Source organism: Coregonus lavaretus (genome assembly GCF_964263955.1).
Source record: "Coregonus lavaretus genome assembly, chromosome: 14".
Lineage (NCBI taxonomy): Eukaryota > Metazoa > Chordata > Actinopteri > Salmoniformes > Salmonidae > Coregonus > Coregonus lavaretus.
The window spans coordinates 139,976-160,384 of record NC_140001.1 but is presented as its reverse complement, the minus strand read 5'-3'; the positions used below and the strand labels follow the sequence as shown (position 1 = coordinate 160,384).

General features: G+C 44.7%; 1 protein-coding gene across 1 annotated transcript in view; it reads right to left on the bottom strand.

The window, feature by feature from the left end:
• The window catches only part of LOC311141786 (electrogenic sodium bicarbonate cotransporter 1-like), a gene marked incomplete at both ends in the record, with an annotated part of 148,705 nt that overhangs the window by 64,134 nt on the left and 64,162 nt on the right, over window positions 1–20,409 (bottom strand). Inside the window, 5 exons of the mRNA XM_084177238.1 lie at window positions 5,042–5,118; window positions 5,761–5,856; window positions 7,092–7,244; window positions 14,377–14,537; window positions 19,249–19,384. Coding sequence (XP_084033364.1) covers window positions 5,042–5,118; window positions 5,761–5,856; window positions 7,092–7,244; window positions 14,377–14,537; window positions 19,249–19,384 — 623 coding nt within the window. The remainder of the gene's footprint in view (window positions 1–5,041; window positions 5,119–5,760; window positions 5,857–7,091; window positions 7,245–14,376; window positions 14,538–19,248; window positions 19,385–20,409) is intronic.

Below are 20,409 nucleotides of genomic sequence, written 5' to 3'. Positions count from 1 at the left end.
CAGAACATAGAACACACTACAATGACAGAACATAGAACCTATACACTGACAGAACATAGAACACACTAATCTGACAGAACATAGAACATACCACAGTGACAGAACATAGAAGACACTACAGTGACAGAACATAGAACACACTACACTGACAGAACATAGAACACACTACACTGACAGAACATAGAACACACTACACTGACAGAACATAGATCACATTACACTGACAGAACATAGAACACACTACACTGACAGAACATAGAACACACTACACTGACAGAACATATATCACAATACACTGACAGAACATAGAACACACTACACTGACAGAACATATATCACATTACACTGACAGAACATAGAACACTCTACACTGACAGAACATAGAACACTCTACACTGACAGAACATAGAACACTCTACACTGACAGAACATAGAACACTCTACACTGACAGAACATAGAACACTCTACACTGACAGAACATAGAACACTCTACACTGACAGAACCTAGAACACTCTACACTGACAGAACATAGAACACTCTACACTGACAGAACATAGAACACTCTACACTGACAGAACATAGAACACTCTACACTGACAGAACATAGAACACTCTACACTGACAGAACATAGAACACTCTACACTGACAGAACATAGAACACTCTACACTGACAGAACCTAGAACACTCTACACTGACAGAACCTCCACACGTATATTACAGCCTGAACATTCTGGTTGAGACATGAAGATTAAAGTCCCCTCCTACTCCACACTTCACTCATTTGCAATGTCATTGACCTACTGAGAAGCCATTTACAAGTACCTAAAGTCCAGAGAGGAGGCGTGAGAAAGACTGTCCTTATCACATCCATCTTCCAGATAAATGACATGAGACGTCCTTATCAGTTTCTCCTTAATGATCTCAGATGGAAAGAAAGCCAGTGGAATATCAGAGGAGCTGGCCTTGATGTCAGGGGGAATTACTCAACTGAACTCTGTGGTCCTCTGTAGTTCAGCTGGTAGAGCACTGTGGTCCTCTGTAGCTCAGCTGGTAGAGCACTGTGGTCCTCTGTAGCTCAGCTGGTAGAGCACAGCGCTTGTAACGCCAAGGTAGTGGGTTCGATCCCCGGGACCACCCATACACAAAAATGTATGCACGCATGACTGTAAGTCGCTTTGGATAAAAGCGTCTGCTAAATGGCGTATTATTATTATTATTATAACTCAGTTGGACTGAACTAGATGAATGATTCAACTGACTAGGACTGAACCAGACTGAATGATTCAAATCAAATTTTATTTGCCACATGAGCCGAATACAAGAGGTTACTTACAAGCCCTTAACCAACAATGCAGTTTTAATAAAAATAAGTGTTAAGTAAAAAATAGATAAGTAAAAATCATTAAAGAGCAGCAGTAAAATAAAATAACAGTAGTGAGGCTATATACAGAGGGTACCGTTACAGAGTCAATGTGCGGGGGCACAGGTTAGTCGAGGTAATTGAGGTAATATGTACATGTGGGTAGAGTTAAAGTGACTATGCACAGATAATAAACAGAGAGTAGTAGCAGCATAAAAAAGGGGGTGGGGTGGGGAGACAATGCAAATAGTCTGGGTAGCCATAATTAGCTGTTCATGAGTCTTATGGCTTGGGGGTAGAAGCTGTTAAGAAGCCTTTTGGACGTAGACTTGGCGCTCCGGTACCGCTTGCCGTGCGGTAGCAGAGAGAACAGTCTATGACTAGGGTGGCTGGAGTCTTTGACAATTTTGAGGGCCTTCCTCTGACACCGCATGGTATAGAGATCCTGGATGGCAGGAAGCTTGGCCCCAGTGATGTACTGGGCCGTACGCACTACCCTCTGTAGTGCCTTGCGGTCGGAGGCCGAGCAGTTGCCATACCAGGCAGTGATGCAACCAGTCAGGATGCTCTCGATGGTGCAGCTGTATAACTTTTTGAGGATCTGAGGACCCATTCCAAATATTTTCAGTCTCCTGAAGGGGAATAGGCTTTGCCGTGCCCTCTTCACGACTGTCTTGGTGTTTTTGGACCATGATAGTTTGTTGGTGTTGTGGACACCAAGGAACTTGAAGCTCTCAACCTGCTCCACTACAGCCCTGTCGATGAGAATGGGGGCGTGCTCAGTCCTCTTTTTTTTCCTGTAGTCCACAATCATCTCCTTTGTCTTGATCACGTTGAGGGAGAGGTTGTTATCCTGGCACAACACGACCAGGTCTCTGACCTCCTCCCTATAGGCTGTCTCATCATTGTCTGTGATCAGGAATACCCCTGTTGTGTTGTCGGCAAACTTAATGATGGTGTTGGAGTTGTGCCTGGCCATGCAGTCATGGGTGAACAGGGAGTACAGGAGGGGACTGAGCACGCACCCCTGAGGGGCCCCCGTGTTGAGGATCAGTGTGGCAGATGTGTTGTTACCTACCCTTACCACTTGGGGGCAGCCCGTCAGGAAGTCCAGGATCCAGTTGCAGAGGGAGGTGATTAGTCCCATGGTCCTTAGCTTAGTGATGAGCTTTGAGGGCACTATGGTGTTGAACGCTGAGCTGTAGTCAATGAATAGCATTCTCACGTAGGTGTTCCTCTTGTCCAGGTGGGAAAGGGCAGTGTGGAGTGCAATAGAGACTGCATCATCTGTGGATCTGTTGGGAGGATATGCAAATTGGAGTGGGTCTAGGGTTTCTGGGATAATGGTGTTGATGTGAGCCATGACCAGCCTTTCAAAGCACTTCATGGCTACAGACAGTGCTACGGGTCGGTAGTCATTTAGGCAGGTTACCTTAGTGTTCTTGGGCACAGGGACTATGGTGGTATGCTTGAAACATGTTGATATTACAGACTTAGTCAGGGACAGGTTGAAAATGTCAGTGAAGTCATTGCCAGTTGGTCAGCGCATGCTCGGAGTACACGTCCTGGTAATCCGTCTGGCCCTGTGGCCTTGTTAATGTTGACCTGCTTAAAAGTCTTACATCGGCTAAGGAGAGCGTGATCACATAGTCATCCAGATCAGCTGATGCTCTCATGCATGCTTCAGTGTTGCTTGCCTGGAAGCGAGCATATAAATTATTTAGCTCGTCTGGTAGGCTCGTATCACTGGGCAGCTTGCAGCTGTGCTTCCCTTTGTAGTCTGTAATAATTTGCAAGCCCTGCCACATCCGACGAGCATCAGAGCCGGTGTAGTACGATACAATCTTAGTCCTGTATTGACTCTTTGCATGTTTAATGGTTTGTCGGAGGGCATAGCAGGATTTCTTGTAAGCGTCCGGGTTAGAGTCCTGCTCCTTGAAAGAGGCATCTCTACCATTTAGCTCAGTGCGGATGTTGCCTGTAATCCATGGCTTCTGGTTGGGGTATGTACGTACAGTCACTGTGGGGACAACATCATCGATGCACTTATTGATGAAGCTGATGTGACTGATGTGGTGTACTCCTCAATGCTATCTGAAGAATCCCGGAACATATCCCAGTCTGTGCTAGCAAAACAGTCCTGTAGCTTAGCATCTCCGTCATCTGACCACTTATTTATTAACCGAGTCACTGGTGCTTCCTGCATTAGTTTTTACTTATAAGCAGGAATCAGGAGGATAGAGTTATGGTCAGATTTGCGAAATGGAGGGCGAGGGAGAGCTTTGTACGCGTCTCTGTGTGTGGAGTAAAGGTGGTCTAGAGTTTTTTTTCCTCTGGTTGCACATTTAACATGCTGGTAGAAATTAGGTAGAATGGATTTAAGTTTCCCTGCATTAAAGTCCCCGGCCACTAGGAGCGCTGCCTCTGGATGATCATTTTCCTGTTTGCTTATGGCCTTATACAGCTCATTGAGTGCAATCTTAGTGCCAGCATTGGTTTGTGGTGGTAAATAGACAGCTATGAAAAATATAGATGAAAACTCTCTTGGTAAATAGTGTGGTCTACAGCCTACCTCGAGCAAAACCTTGAGACTTCCATAATATTAGATTTCGTGCACCAGCTGTTGTTTACAAATGTACACAGACCGCCACCCCTTGTCGTACCGGAGTCAGCCGTTCTATACTGCTGATGTAGCGTATATCCCGCCAGCTGTATGTTATCCATGTCGCCGTTCAGCTACGAAACATAAGATATTACAGTGTTTAATGTCCCGTTGGTAGGATATCTGGGATTGGAGGTCGTCTATTTTGTTTTCCAATGATTGTACGTTGGCTAATAGGACTGATGGTAGAGGCAGATTACTCGCTCGCCGTCGGATCCTTACAAGGCACACCAACCTACGTCTGAGCATGCACTGACCAACTGGTGCATGTGACAAATAACATTTGATTTGATTCGATTTGATCTATTTCATATCAATAACCAGGTTTCTATCCAACCGGGCAACAGGAAACAGGAAACAGGAAACAGGAAAGGTCGTTACAATTTCAGAAATGGAGTAAACTCTGATTCACATGATGATATGTTGTGTCGTTTTCCCACTGCGACTCGGGAAAGCATGTAGTTTAGTCTATTAGGCTACAGATGAAATCTGTAGAATAAGGATACGGCTAAAGGCTTTAAGAACTGGTCTTCTACCAGACCACTGTGACGAGCCTGATGCTCCTTTCCAATAAATATGGAGGGTCTTATACTGGTGACATGATGATCCATACTTGACAAATATAAATATTCTCGCTCTTATCCATCATAATCCCATCATGTAGACTAAACTACCAGCACTGTATCTGCCAGCTGCTGGCTAGAGCGCACCTGCCAAGACCAGGGTGGGCACAGTTGCTATTTAACACAACAGTTGTTGTGACATAACCATCGGTAGCGTTGAAAATATTTTCTTTATGCCGATTTTAGAATATTTGCATGAAAATCTGTTGCCAATTGGATGGAAACCTAGCTAATAAATTTTTTTGGTTTCTCCCTAGGCAACTAGGTAACTATTCAAGTTAAAATAGCTAACATGAAACAGCTAAAGTGAAACAGCTAACATTTTCTACAAAACACAGTTACTGACACTGTTTTGAGACATTGAACAGAGAGGTCAACCAATAGAAACTCACCTGGTCTTTGTCTGGTTTGTCGGAGATGTCGTTCATGCTGCTTGAGGCCAGGTTCCGATGTGTGGTGGCTGGACTGCCTATGAGAGAACAACAGCCTTGAAGGTTAACAACCTACTCTGCTGTTAAACACTGGACTGAACCTCAGGACACACAGTGTACCAGCCTACCCTTCAAATTACTGTTGAAGGCAATACATCTGTGAATGTAAATCTGATGTCCCTGTAGTGATTCAACAGTTTGTTACCTCATTCCTCTTGATAGATAATGGGGTAATGACAGTCAGTTTGATGCAGCCAGCGGAAAATGACCTTTTCTATGTTGTCACTGGGGGAAAATAACTTCTCAAAAGGTAAGGTGTGAACCACAGTCAGACTTGGTGTTAATCTGTGTGGATTTAGTAGACTGAAGTGTGGACTGGGTAGAGTGAATTCACTAAGTTTGGATGACAACTGTCAGAATTGAATTCCAGTCATCTAAGATCTATCATGGAGGACACTCTGTTGCGGCAGATTCCTCATGAAAGAAAATCACTAGTCTATGTGTGATAGGATACAGTGGGGGAAGGGGCCAGCTGGTTGTTTGGCTCAATGAGCCAACAGTAGCTACAGAATTAGAATGAGAACATACTTGGCCAGTCAGTGGTGCTGGAGGTCCACAATACAGTAGCATGACTTACTAAGCCAGTCCATGGAGGTCCACAATACAGTAGCATGACTTACTAAGCCAGTCCATGCTGGTGCTCCGCTGGGTCTGCAGCTCCTCCATTGAGGTACGGACTGTTAGACAAGGCACTGAGTTTTCAAGCGGACTACGGGCTTTAGTGGCAAAGCGCGCAGAACCCAACCCAAGGAAGACAGAAGCAAAGGGAGAAGGAGGAACGGAAGGAAGGAAGGAAGGAAGGAAGAAAGTAAGGAAGGAAGGAAGGAAGGAAGGAAGGAAGGAAGGAAGGAAGGAAGGAAGGAAGGAAGGAAGGAAGGAAGGAAGGAAGGAAGGAAGGAAGGAAGGAAGGAAGGAAGGAAGGAAGGAAGGAAGGAAGGAAGGAAGGAAGGAAGGAAGGAAGGAAGGAAGGAGAAAAAGAGTGGATTAAGCAAGAGCAAGTGTTAGTTAGACAGACAGAAGCAGTGGAATAATAGAGGGTTTGTTAAACAGACAGAATCTGATGAATAAGGGGGAGGGTTAGAAGAGAAGAAGTTAGAACGGGAACTGAAAGGTTAACTGGTGAAGCAGAGGGAAAGATGGTTATATGGAAAGAACAGAGCTTAGGCTTGGACATACTTAGTTACATTGGATCTGTTATGTTAATGCACTATAGTTACATTGGATCTGTTATGTTAATCCACTATAGTTACATTGGATCTGTTATGTTAATCCACTATAGTTACATTGGATATGTTATGTTAATCCACTATAGTTACATTGGATCTGTTATGTTAATCCACTATAGTTACATTGGATCTGTTATGTTAATCCACTATAGTTACATTGGATCTGTTATGTTAATCCACTATAGTTACATTGGATCTGTTATGTTAATCCACTATAGTTACATTGGATCTGTTATGTTAATCCACTATAGTTACATTGGATCTGTTATGTTAATCCACTATAGTTACATTGGATCTGTTATGTTAATCCACTATAGTTACATTGGATCTGTTATGTTAATCCACTATAGTTACATTGGATCTGTTATGTTAATCCACTATAGTTACATTGGATCTGTTATGTTAATCCACTATAGTTACATTGGATCTGTTATGTTAGACCCGTGATCCAGGTTGGTAAACAGCCTGTATTAGCGTGATCCAGGTTGGTAAAGAGCCTGTATTAGCGTGATCCAGGTTGGTAAAGAGCCTGTATTAGCGTGATCCAGGTTGGTAAAGAGCCTGTATTAGCGTGATCCAGGTTGGTAAAGAGCCTGTATTAGCGTGATCCAGGTTGGTAAAGAGCCTGTATTAGCGTGATCCAGGTTGGTAAAGAGCCTGTATTAGCGTGATCCAGGTTGGTAAAGAGCCTGTATTAGCGTGATCCAGGTTGGTAAACAGCCTACTTGCACTGGAGACCGTCTTGCCGATGTCAGCTAGCGAGCGCAGGTTGGACTTCTTCGTCTGGTGGCGATGTTTCCGGAGCAACGTGTAAATCACCTTGTCCTTTAGCTCCGCCTTCAGCAGACCACTCTCTATCTGGCTGTATGTGATCAACTCTGTTAGAGAGAGGGAGGAGCAGAGGAAGATATCACTATAGCTGACAAGCTAGCAACGAACCATAACACTGTTTAGAAAGTTACTTTAAGTTTTCTGGCTTGCTACATTGACATATCCTAAATATAGTTTTTCAACAGATGGATTTATTGGTGTTAAAAGAGAACAATTATGCTATTAGGAAAACCTGGCTGATTAGGGAAACCTGACTGATTAGGGAAACCTGGCTGATTAGGAAAACCTGGCTGATTAGAAAAACCTGGCTGATGAGGGAAACCTGGCTGATTAGGAAAACCTGGCTGATGAGGGAAACCTGGCTGATGAGGGAAACCTGGATGATTAGGAAAACCTGGCTGATTAGGGAAACCTGGCTGATTAGGAAAACCTGGCTGATGAGGTCAGGTTTTGTATTTACACTTCGTAACATCAAGGACAATGTTCATGACGTCACTGCGACACAGGCCACTGTCAAAATGAGTTTGATTGAAATATGATGTAGTTAGACGAACTGTAAAGCAGCTTTAAAACTATGCCAAGGTAGATATGTTGTCCTAGACTGCTCACTATCAGAAAGAGAGAGACATGTACTTTGACTGTTTGTCCAACAGACTGGAAACAAACATAACAACAGTCATAAAGGACTGACAACCATCCAACACATTGAGGGTAATATATTCAATACCTGCTGGTGTACCACCATCCAACACATTGAGGATATTATATTCAATACCTGCTGGTGTACCACCATCAAACACATTGAGGGTAATATATTCAATACCTGCTGGTGTACCACCATCCAACACATTGAGGATATTATATTCAATACCTGCTGGTGTACCACCGTCCAACACATTGAGGATATTATATTCAATACCTGCTGGTGTACCACCATCCAACACATTGAGGATATTATATTCAATACCTGCTGGTGTACCACCGTCCAACACATTGAGGATATTATATTCAATACCTGCTGGTGTACCACCGTCCAACACATTGAGGGTATTATATTCAATACCTGCTGGTGTACCACCATCCAACACATTGAGGGTAATATATTCAATACCTGCTGGTGTACCACCATCCAACACATTGAGGGTAATATATTCAATACCTGCTGGTGTACTACCGTCCAACACATTGAGGGTATTATATTCAATACCTGCTGGTGTACTACCGTCCAACACATTGAGGGTATTATATTCAATACCTGCTGGTGTACCACCGTCCAACACATTGAGGATATTATATTCAATACCTGCTGGTGTACCACCATCCAACACATTGAGGGTATTATATTCAATACCTGCTGGTGTACCACCATCCAACACATTGAGGGTAATATATTCAATACCTGCTGGTGTACTACCGTCCAACACATTGAGGGTATTATATTCAATACCTGCTGGTGTACTACCGTCCAACACATTGAGGATATTATATTCAATACCTGCTGGTGTACCACCGTCCAACACATTGAGGGTATTATATTCAATACCTGCTGGTGTACCACCATCCAACACATTGAGGGTAATATATTCAATACCTGCTGGTGTACCACCATCCAACACATTGAGGGTAATATATTCAATACCTGCTGGTGTACCACCGTCCAACACATTGAGGATATTATATTCAATACCTGCTGGTGTACTACCGTCCAACACATTGAGGGTATTATATTCAATACCTGCTGGTGTACCACCGTCCAACACATTGAGGATATTATATTCAATACCTGCTGGTGTACCACCATCCAACACATTGAGGGTATTATATTCAATACCTGCTGGTGTACCACCATCCAACACATTGAGGGTAATATATTCAATACCTGCTGGTGTACTACCGTCCAACACATTGAGGGTATTATATTCAATACCTGCTGGTGTACTACCGTCCAACACATTGAGGGTATTATATTCAATACCTGCTGGTGTACCACCGTCCAACACATTGAGGATATTATATTCAATACCTGCTGGTGTACCACCATCCAACACATTGAGGGTATTATATTCAATACCTGCTGGTGTACAACCATCCAACACATTGAGGATATTATATTCAATACCTGCTGGTGTACCACCATCCAACACATTGAGGATATTATATTCAATACCTGCTGGTGTACCACCATCCAACACATTGAGGGTAATATATTCAATACCTGCTGGTGTACAACCATCCAACACATTGAGGGTAATATATTCAATACCTGCTGGTGTACCACCGTCCAACACATTGAGGGTAATATATTCAATACCTGCTGGTGTACCACCATCCAACACATTGAGGGTAATATATTCAATACCTGCTGGTGTACCACCGTCCAACACATTGAGGGTATTATATTCAATACCTGCTGGTGTACCACCATCCAACACATTGAGGATATTATATTCAATACCTGCTGGTGTACCACCGTCCAACACATTGAGGGTATTATATTCAATACCTGCTGGTGTACCACCATCCAACACATTGAGGGTAATATATTCAATACCTGCTGGTGTACAACCGTCCAACACATTGAGGGTAATATATTCAATACCTGCTGGTGTACTACCGTCCAACACATTGAGGGTAATATATTCAATACCTGCTGGTGTACCACCGTCCAACACATTGAGGATATTATATTCAATACCTGCTGGTGTACCACCGTCCAACACATTGAGGGTAATATATTCAATACCTGCTGGTGTACTACCGTCCAACACATTGAGGGTAATATATTCAATACCTGCTGGTGTACCACCATCCAACACATTGAGGGTAATATATTCAATACCTGCTGGTGTACAACCGTCCAACACATTGAGGGTAATATATTCAATACCTGCTGGTGTACTACCGTCCAACACATTGAGGGTAATATATTCAATACCTGCTGGTGTACCACCGTCCAACACATTGAGGATATTATATTCAATACCTGCTGGTGTACCACCGTCCAACACATTGAGGGTAATATATTCAATACCTGCTGGTGTACCACCGTCCAACACATTGAGGGTAATATATTCAATACCTGCTGGTGTACTACCGTCCAACACATTGAGGGTAATATATTCAATACCTGCTGGTGTACCACCGTCCAACACATTGAGGGTAATATATTCAATACCTGCTGGTGTACCACCGTCCAACACATTGAGGGTAATATATTCAATACCTGCTGGTGTACTACCGTCCAACACATTGAGGGTAATATATTCAATACCTGCTGGTGTACTACCGTCCAACACATTGAGGGTAATATATTCAATACCTGCTGGTGTACTACCGTCCAACACATTGAGGGTAATATATTCAATACCTGCTGGTGTACTACCGTCCAACACATTGAGGGTAATATATTCAATACCTGCTGGTGTACCACCGTCCAACACATTGAGGATATTATATTCAATACCTGCTGGTGTACCACCGTCCAACACATTGAGGGTAATATATTCAATACCTGCTGGTGTACCACCGTCCAACACATTGAGTATATTCAATACCTGCTGGTGTACTACCGTCCAACACATTGAGGGTAATATATTCAATACCTGCTGGTGTACCACCGTCCAACACATTGAGGGTAATATATTCAATACCTGCTGGTGTACCACCGTCCAACACATTGAGGGTAATATATTCAATACCTGCTGGTGTACTACCGTCCAACACATTGAGGGTAATATATTCAATACCTGCTGGTGTACTACCGTCCAACACATTGAGGGTAATATATTCAATACCTGCTGGTGTAGTACCGTCCAACACATTGAGGGTAATATATTCAATACCTGCTGGTGTACTACCGTCCAACACATTGAGGGTAATATATTCAATACCTGCTGGTGTACTACCGTCCAACACATTGAGGATATTATATTCAATACCTGCTGGTGTACCACCGTCCAACACATTGAGGGTAATATATTCAATACCTGCTGGTGTACTACCGTCCAACACATTGAGGGTAATATATTCAATACCTGCTGGTGTACCACCGTCCAATACATTGAGGGTAATATATTCAATACCTGCTGGTGTACCACCATCCAACACATTGAGGATATTATATTCAATACCTGCTGGTGTACTACCATCCAACACATTGAGGGTAATATATTCAATACCTGCTGGTGTACCACCATCCAACACATTGAGGGTAATATATTCAATACCTGCTGGTGTACCACCGTCCAACACATTGAGGGTAATATATTCAATACCTGCTGGTGTACCACCGTCCAACACATTGAGGGTAATATATTCAATACCTGCTGGTGTACCACCATCCAACACATTGAGGGTAATATATTCAATACCTGCTGGTGTACCACTGTCCAACACATTGAGGGTAATATATTCAATACCTGCTGGTGTACCACCATCCAACACATTGAGGATATTATATTCAATACCTGCTGGTGTACTACCGTCCAACACATTGAGGATATTATATTCAATATATTTCTTAACTCTATTTTCTTAAAACTGCATTGTTGGTTAAGGGCTTGAAAGTAAGCATTTCACTGTAAGGTTGTATTCGGCGCATGTGACAAATACAATTAGATTTTTATTTGATTTGCTTGATTAGAAATGTATTGTCCTATCTTAGGAGCAAAATGAAAGGCCAGTTCTAAGTCCCTGGTGCTACATGAGTGTCTTTCCACAGCATCTCCCTACAGCTCAAACAAAGGTATTTTTTTAAAAAGTGGGTCAGAATCCTGAACAAGGTTGGCGGCCCCAGGCTCTTTCTGATTGCTACTGCCTCTAATGGCCAATCCTTCAGATAGCTGGCCTCCTAGCAGGGACCGGCTCCCCTCACACAGCCAAGCACACAGCATTACTGCACATTAATCAACTAAAGTGATATATCTTCCTCTCTATCTCCTCTCTTCTCCTCCTCCTCCCCTCCGTCCAGAGAGACACCGGGCCGATGAGATGGGAGGGAAGAGAGATATGGGGTGAAGGGAAAGGGAGGGATCATCATTAAGGAGGAGATTCTAAATGGCATTCCCCCACCCCCCTCTACATCCCTCCATCCCTCCAACCACCTCCCTCCATCCCCCACCCCCACCCCCTCCCTCCATCCCTCCACCCCCCTCCCTCCATCCCCCACCCCCCTCTTCCTCCATCCCTCCACCCCCCTCCCTACATCCCTCCATCCCCCTCCCTCCATCCCCCTCCCTCCAACCCTCTACCTCTCTCTCAATATCACTCTTTCCTGTCCTGACCCTGACTACAGTTCAACACAACACTCCCCAGTGTTCTCAGAGTCTGCCTCTGTATCAGAACAAACTCAACCATTAAAGTAAATTCTTTAATGTGTATATTATACGTGTATATTATATTCAGGCATGTGTTTTGGCCACTTGCTCTTGTACAGTAAATGTATTGGTATTTACGCAAGACGGGCCCTCTAGGAAGTCTTGAAGACAACGTTACTAAGCCTGGTTCCAATGTAACTAGACTGACCCTGTGCTTGTGGCCTCAGGGTTAGTGTTATTACGGGAAGAGGGGGAAGTTCTTTGCTGTGCTGAACGGAAGCACTCAGCGGTGAACCTGCTCTGCTATAGTGGCCAAGCTGAAAGAACAGCACCAAACTGAACTAGATATATCACAAAGAACAGGCCCAGTGAAACCATGTCAATGGACTGCAGCCTCAAGCATCCATAGAAATAGCATTTATAGAACAGACATGGCTATTGAAACCAATTGCACAACTATCAACCTAATATATCATTGCTCACCACATTCAAGTACAACTCCTTTCAGTGTTCTGTAAAGTCCCTATCTGTGGGCCTTCGTAGCACAGTTGGTAGAGCATGAGCCTTGCAATGCCAGGATAGTGGGTTCAATTCCTGGGACCACCCATACGTAAACAACATACGTCCCCACTGTATGCACGCATGGTACTGGAACTGACCCTGTATATAGTCCCTTTAGCCCTATGCACGCATGACTGTAAGTCGCTTTGGATAAAAGCATCTGCTAAATGGCATATATTATTATTGTATAGTTTATATAGACTATAACTGGGCTGGAGTAAGTCACTAAACTGTATACAGACTAGAAATGGGCTGGAGTAAGTCACTAAACTGTATATAGACTAGAACTGGGCTGGAGTAAGTCACTAAACTGTATACAGACTATAACTGGGCTGGAGTAAGTCACTAAACTGTATACAGACTAGAACTGGGCTAGAGTAAATCACTAAACTGTATACAGACTAGAACTGGGCTGGAGTAAGTCACTAAACTGTATACAGACTAGAACTGGGCTGGAGTAAGTCACTAAACTGTATATGGACTATAACTGGGCTGGAGTAAATCACTAAACTGTATACAGACTATAACTGGGCTGGAGTAAATCACTAAACTGTATACAGACTATAACTGGGCTGGAGTAAGTCACTAAACTGTATATGGACTATAACTGGGCTGGAGTAAATCACTAAACTGTATACAGACTAGAACTGGGCTGGAGTAAGTCACTAAACTGTATACAGACTAGAACTGGGCTGGAGTAAGTCACTAAACTGTATACAGACTAGAACTGGGCTGGAGTAAGTCACTAAACTGTATATAGACTAGAACTGGGCTGGAGTAAGTCACTAAACTGTATATGGACTAGAACTGGGCTGGAGCAGAAGTCATAATGTAGTAAAGGTCTGGTCAGTGATAATATGGTCAGTCATAATGTAGTAAAAGTCTGGTGAGTGATAATATGGTCAGTCATAATGTAGTAAAGGTCTGGTGAGTGATAATATGGTCAGTCATAATGTAGTACAGGTCTGGTGAGTGATAATATGGTCAGTCATAATGTAGTAAAGGTCTGGTGAGTGATAATATGGTCAGTCATAATGTAGTAAAGGTCTGGTGAGTGATAATATGGTCAGTCATAATGTAGTACAGGTCTGGTGAGTGATAATATGGTCAGTCATAATGTAGTAAAGGTCTGGTGAGTGATAATATGGTCAGTCATAATGTAGTAAAGGTCTGGTGAGTGATAATATGGTCAGTCATAATGTAGTAAAGGTCTGGTGAGTGATAATATGGTCAGTCATAATGTAGTAAAGGTCTGGTGAGTGATAATATGGTCAATCATAATGTAGTACAGGAGTTATCTTACCAACAACCTGTGGCAGCGTGGAGGCCTCCATTTCCAGCATGATGGTTCCCTTCTCGATACAGGTCCGCAGCTCCATCAGGCTGTGGAGCGACAGCGTGGCCACGTGGGGTTTACTCCAACGCTCTCCACCCTTCTCCACCTTCTCCTCAAACTTTATCCACCTGGGGGGACATCACAGGTTTCACCATCTTATTTCACACCATCTTCATATACCTTGTTATTTCACACCATCTTGATATTCCTTGTTATTTTACACCATCTTCATACACCAAGCTTGTAACAGCGCAAAATGTCAGTAAAGCAATGTTACAAGCTAAACAGGGCCCTGTTTATCAAAAGCATCTTAAGGCTGAGTTCATGGTTAGAACCTTCGCTGGAGCATCATTAAACATCAAAGCTCAGACCACTGGTAGAACAGCCTCATACCACTGGTAGAACAGCCTCAGACCACTGGTAGAACAGCCTCAGACCACTGGTAGAACAGCCTCAGACCACTGGTAGAACAGCCTCAGACCACTGGTAGAACAGCCTCAGACCACTGGTAGAACAGGCTCAGACCACTGGTAGAACAGCCTCAGACCACTGGTAGAACAGCCTCAGACCACTGGTAGAACAGCCTCAGACCACTAGTAGAACAGCCTCAGACCACTCGTAGAACAGCCTCAGACCACTGGTAGAACAGCCTCAGACCACTCGTAGAACAGCCTCATACCACTCGTAGAACAGCCTCAGACCACTGGTAGAACAGCCTCAGACCACTCGTAGAACAGCCTCAGACCACTCGTAGAACAGCCTCAGACCATTCGTAGAACAGCCTCAGACCACTCGTAGAACAGCCTCAGACCACTGTTAGAACAGCCTCAGACCACTGGTAGAACAGCCTCAGACCACTGGTAAAACAGCCTCAGACCACTGGTAGAACAGTCTCAGACCACTCGTAGAACAGCCTCAGACCACTGGTAGAACAGCCTCAGACCACTGGTAGAACAGCCTCAGACCACTGGTAGAACAGCCTCAGACCACTCGTAGAACAGCCTCAGACCACTGGTAGAACAGCCTCAGACCACTGGTAGAACAGCCTCAGACCACTCATAGAACAGTCTCAGACCACTCGTAGAACAGCCTCAGACCACTGGTAGAACAGCCTCAGACCACTCGTAGAACAGCCTCAGACTACTCGTAGAACAGCCTCAGACCACTCGTAGAACAGCCTCAGACCACTGGTAGAACAGCCTCAGACCACTGGTAGAACAGCCTCAGACCACTGGTAGAACAGCCTCAGACCACTCGTAGAACAGCCTCAGACCACTCGTAGAACAGCCTCAGACCACTCGTAGAACAGCCTCAGACCACTCGTAGAACAGCCTCAGACCACTCGTAGAACAGCCTTAGACCACTGGTAGAACAGCCTCAGACCACTGGTAGAACAGCCTCAGACCACTGGTAGAACAGCCTCAGACCACTCGTAGAACAGCCTCAGACCACTGGTAGAACAGCCTCAGACCACTGGTAGAACAGGCTCAGACCACTGGTAGAACAGCCTCAGACCACTGGTAGAACAGCCTCAGACCACTGGTAGAACAGCCTCAGACCACTGGTAGAACAGCCTCAGACCACTCGTAGAACAGCCTCAGACCACTGGTAGAACAGCCTCAGACCACTGGTAGAACAGCCTCAGACCACTCGTAGAACAGCCTCAGACCACTCGTAGAACAGCCTCAGACCACTCGTAGAACAGCCTCAGACCACTCGTAGAACAGCCTCAGACCACTCGTAGAACAGCCTCAGACCACTCGTAGAACAGCCTCAGACCACTGGTAGAACAGCCTCAGACCACTGGTAGAACAGCCTCAGACCACTGGTAGAACAGCCTCAGACCACTCGTAGAACAGCCTCAGACCACTGGTAGAACAGCCTCAGACCACTGGTAGAACAGGCTCAGACCACTGGTAGAACAGCCTCAGACCACTGGTAGAACAGCCTCAGACCACTGGTAGAACAGCCTCAGACCACTGGTAGAACAGCCTCAGACCACTCGTAGAACAGCCTCAGACCACTGGTAGAACAGCCTCAGACCACTGGTAGAACAGCCTCAGACCACTCGTAGAACAGCCTCAGACCACTCGTAGAACAGCCTCAGACCACTCGTAGAACAGCCTCAGACCACTCGTAGAACAGCCTCAGACCACTCGTAGAACAGCCTCAGACCACTCGTAGAACAGCCTCAGACCACTCGTAGAACAGCCTCAGACCACTCGTAGAACAGCCTCAGTGAATCGTTAGATGTGAATCGTTAGATGTTTTTGTCCTTTTGCATCACGTTATACACAGAAGATCGGCACTCATTTTGTTTCTAAATTTGACATTTTAGTAGCAGCTCATCTCCAGAGTGACTTACAGGAGCTCGCTCAAGGGCACATCAACAGATTTTTCACCTAGTCGGCTCATGGATGCGAACCAGCAACCTTTCGGTTACTGGCCCAATACTCCTAACCGCTAGCCTACCTGCCGCCCATAGAAGATTATGTTTATAGAATCAAGATGTTTATCTGTCTCTCTGTGACCGCCAACATTACTTCGGAATGAAGTAGCCTACAAATACAAAGTTGCCAATGTCTTTCAATTGTTACAAACAAGCGACGGATTAAAGAATAACTGAAAAGTGAGATGACTGCTGAGATGACTGCTGAGATGACTGCTGAGATGACTGCTGAGATGACTGCTGAGATGACTGCAAGATAAATACAGTAGGCTACATAGACTTATACAGTGTATTTCAATCATGGGCTATTTAAATAAATGTCATGTTCAAATCAATTGAGTTATTTTTGCTAATTGTAGGCTACTGTAGCTAGGCTATGTAATTTTTGCCTCAATATACTGTATTAGAGCTTCAAGTTCCTTGGTGTCCACATCACCAACAAACTATCATGGTCCAAACACACCAAGACAGTCGTGAAGAGGGCACGACAAAGCCTATTCCCCCTCAGGAGACTGAAAAGATTTGGCATGGGTCCTCAGATCCTCAAAAGTTTCTACAGCTGCACCATCGAGAGCATCCTGACTGGTTGCATCACCGCCTGGTATGGCAACTGCTCGGCCTCTGACCGCAAGGCACTACAGAGGGTAGTGCGTACGGCCCAGTACATCACTGGGGCCAAGCTTCCTGCCATCCAGGACCTCTATACCAGGCGGTGTCAGAGGAAGGCACTAAAAATGATAAAAGACTCCAGCCACCCTAGTCATAGACTGTTCTCTCTGCTACCGCACGGCAAGCGGTACCGGTTTCTTAACAGCTTCTACCCCCAAGCCATAAGACTCCTGAACAGCTAATCATGGCTACCCGGACTATTTGCATTGCCCCCCCACCCAACCCCAACCCCCTCTTTTATGCTGCTGCTACTCTGTTTATTATTTATGCATAGTCACTTTAACTCTACCCACATGTACATATTACCTCAATTACCTCGACTAACCGGTGCCCCCGCACACTGACTCTGTACCGGTACCCCCTGTATATAGCCTCCCTACTGTTTATTTTACTTCTGCTCTTTAATTATTTGCTTTTTTAATTTTTTTCTTAAACTGCATTGTTGGTTAAGGGCTTGTAAGTAAGCGTTCAGTGCTTTATTGTTGACACCAGTGTTTATCTACCATGTTGACACCAGTGTTTATCTACCATGTTGACACCAGTGTGTATCTACCATGTTGACACCAGTGTTTATCTACCATGTTGACACCAGTGTTTATCTACCATGTTGACACCAGTCTTTATCTACCATGTTGGCACCAGTGTTTATCTACCATGTTGACACCAGTGTTTATCTACCATGCTGACACCAGTGTTTATCTACCATGTTGACACCAGTGTTTATCTACCATGTTGACACCAGTGTTTATCTACCATGTTGACACCAGTGTGTATCTACCACGTTGACACCAGTGTTTATCTACCATGTTGACACCAGTGTGTATCTACCATGTTGACACCAGTGTGTATCTACCATGTTGGAACCAGTGTGTATCTACCATGTTGACACCAGTGTTTATCTACCATGTTGACACCAGTGTTTATCTACCATGTTGACACCAGTGTTTATCTACCATGTTGACACCAGTGTTTATCTACCATGTTGACACCAGTGTGTATCTACCATGTTGTAACCAGTGTGTATCTACCATTTTGACACCAGTGTGTATCTACCATGTTGACACCAGTGTGTATCTACCATGTTGGAACCAGTGTGTATCTACCATGTTGGAACCAGTGTGTATCTACCATGTTGACACCAGTGTGTATCTACCATGTTGGAACCAGTGTGTATCTACCATGTTGGAACCAGTGTGTATCTACCATGTTGACACCAGTGTGTATCTACCATGTTGACACCAGTGTGTATCTACCATGTTGGAACCAGTGTGTATCTGGCAGAGGCCCAACTCCACCCAACACTTAAGGGTTTATTCCTTATCTTTCCAGGGGTCCAATTACTGAATTGTATTCAACTTTGAGAAAATCTCAATATATGCTTTACTTTGAATAGTTAAAATGTTATATTGAATAAAACTAATGAAGGGGTTATGAGCTATTAGACATCCTCCCTGACTATTAGTTAGGTTAGGGTTGGAGTTAGTTAGACATCCTCCCTGACTATTAGTTAGGTTAGGGTTGGAGTTAGTTAGACATCCTCCCTGACTATTAGTTAGGTTAGGGTTGGAGTTAGTTAGACATCCTCCCTGACTATTAGTTAGGTTAGGGTTGGAGTTAGTTAGACATCCTCCCTGACTATTAGTTAGGTTAGGGTTGGAGTTAGTTAGACATCCTCCCTGACTATTAGTTAGGTTAGGGTTGGAGTTAGTTAGACATCCTACCTGGCTGTCTCCTTCCACTCCATCTCCTGCCCATCCACAGAGAGCAGCTCGTCCAGCTCAGTGAAGAGTTGAGGTGGTGAAGGTCCATCATCATCCTCTCCCAGCATAATGCGGATCCTCTCGCCCGCGGGAGAGACTGGAGAGAAAGGGAAGATACTACGGCTTACTGGCTGCTGCCCATCCAGGTCTCCTAACCCATACACCCCTGGGGCAGGCTGGCCAACTCTGACCACTTGAGGTGGAGGTGGAGGAATCCTAACAAGAAGCTCATCCCTCTCCTTCTTCTCTTCCCTGTCCTCCTCCCTCTCTCCATCCCTCTCCTTCTTCTCTTCCCTGTCCTCCTCCCTCTCTCCATCCCTCTCCTTCTTCTCTTCGTGGTTGTTGTTATTGTTCTCAGACATCTCTGGAACTTTTCACCCCCAACTGTCCAAGGGTAAGGGTAAGGGTTAGCTAACCCAACTGTCCAAGGGTTAGGGTTAGGGTTATCAAACTAGGTCCCAGAAGGAGTGCAGGTGGGAACCCTCCACAGAAGAACAACAGCTACACCTGCATTCAGAACACAACTCTGTGGGAAAGTTACTGTGGTCTGTCCTCTGTCCCTTCTGCAGCACTCTAAGACCCAGGTAGAGGGGGGGCAAGGGGGTCCCCCAGTCCCCTACAGCCAGCCCCCCTTCCATTCCCCCAGTCAGCCCCCTCCCCTCTGTCCCCGCCACAGCTCAAATAGAAACCCTCTCCATTGGTCACCCAGTCACCCCCCTTACCCCTCCCCCCATGTCCCCTCTCCCCCCTAATAGAACCCCCCTTCATTGGTTCCCCTAGTCTCTCCCTCTGCCCCCCCCCCCCCCAATATAACCAATTTCATTGGTCCCCCAGCTTGGCATAGAGCCATGAATCCCTCATTAACAATTAGGAAATGTTTCACAAACTGCCCATTCTAAACAAGAGGGCTTTGCTTTCTTTCTCACTTGTTTTCTCATTTGAATATTTAGTCAAGCATCAATGCCCATATAAAAAAAAGACTCTGCAGGACATCAAAAGGACAGAAATATAAATACTACTTTTCAACACTAGCCCTCTTCAGATGTGTTTTAACATGGATCACATGATTATAGACACTTACAACAAGTGGCGTTGGTGACAAGTATTGGTAGTCAGAAGTTG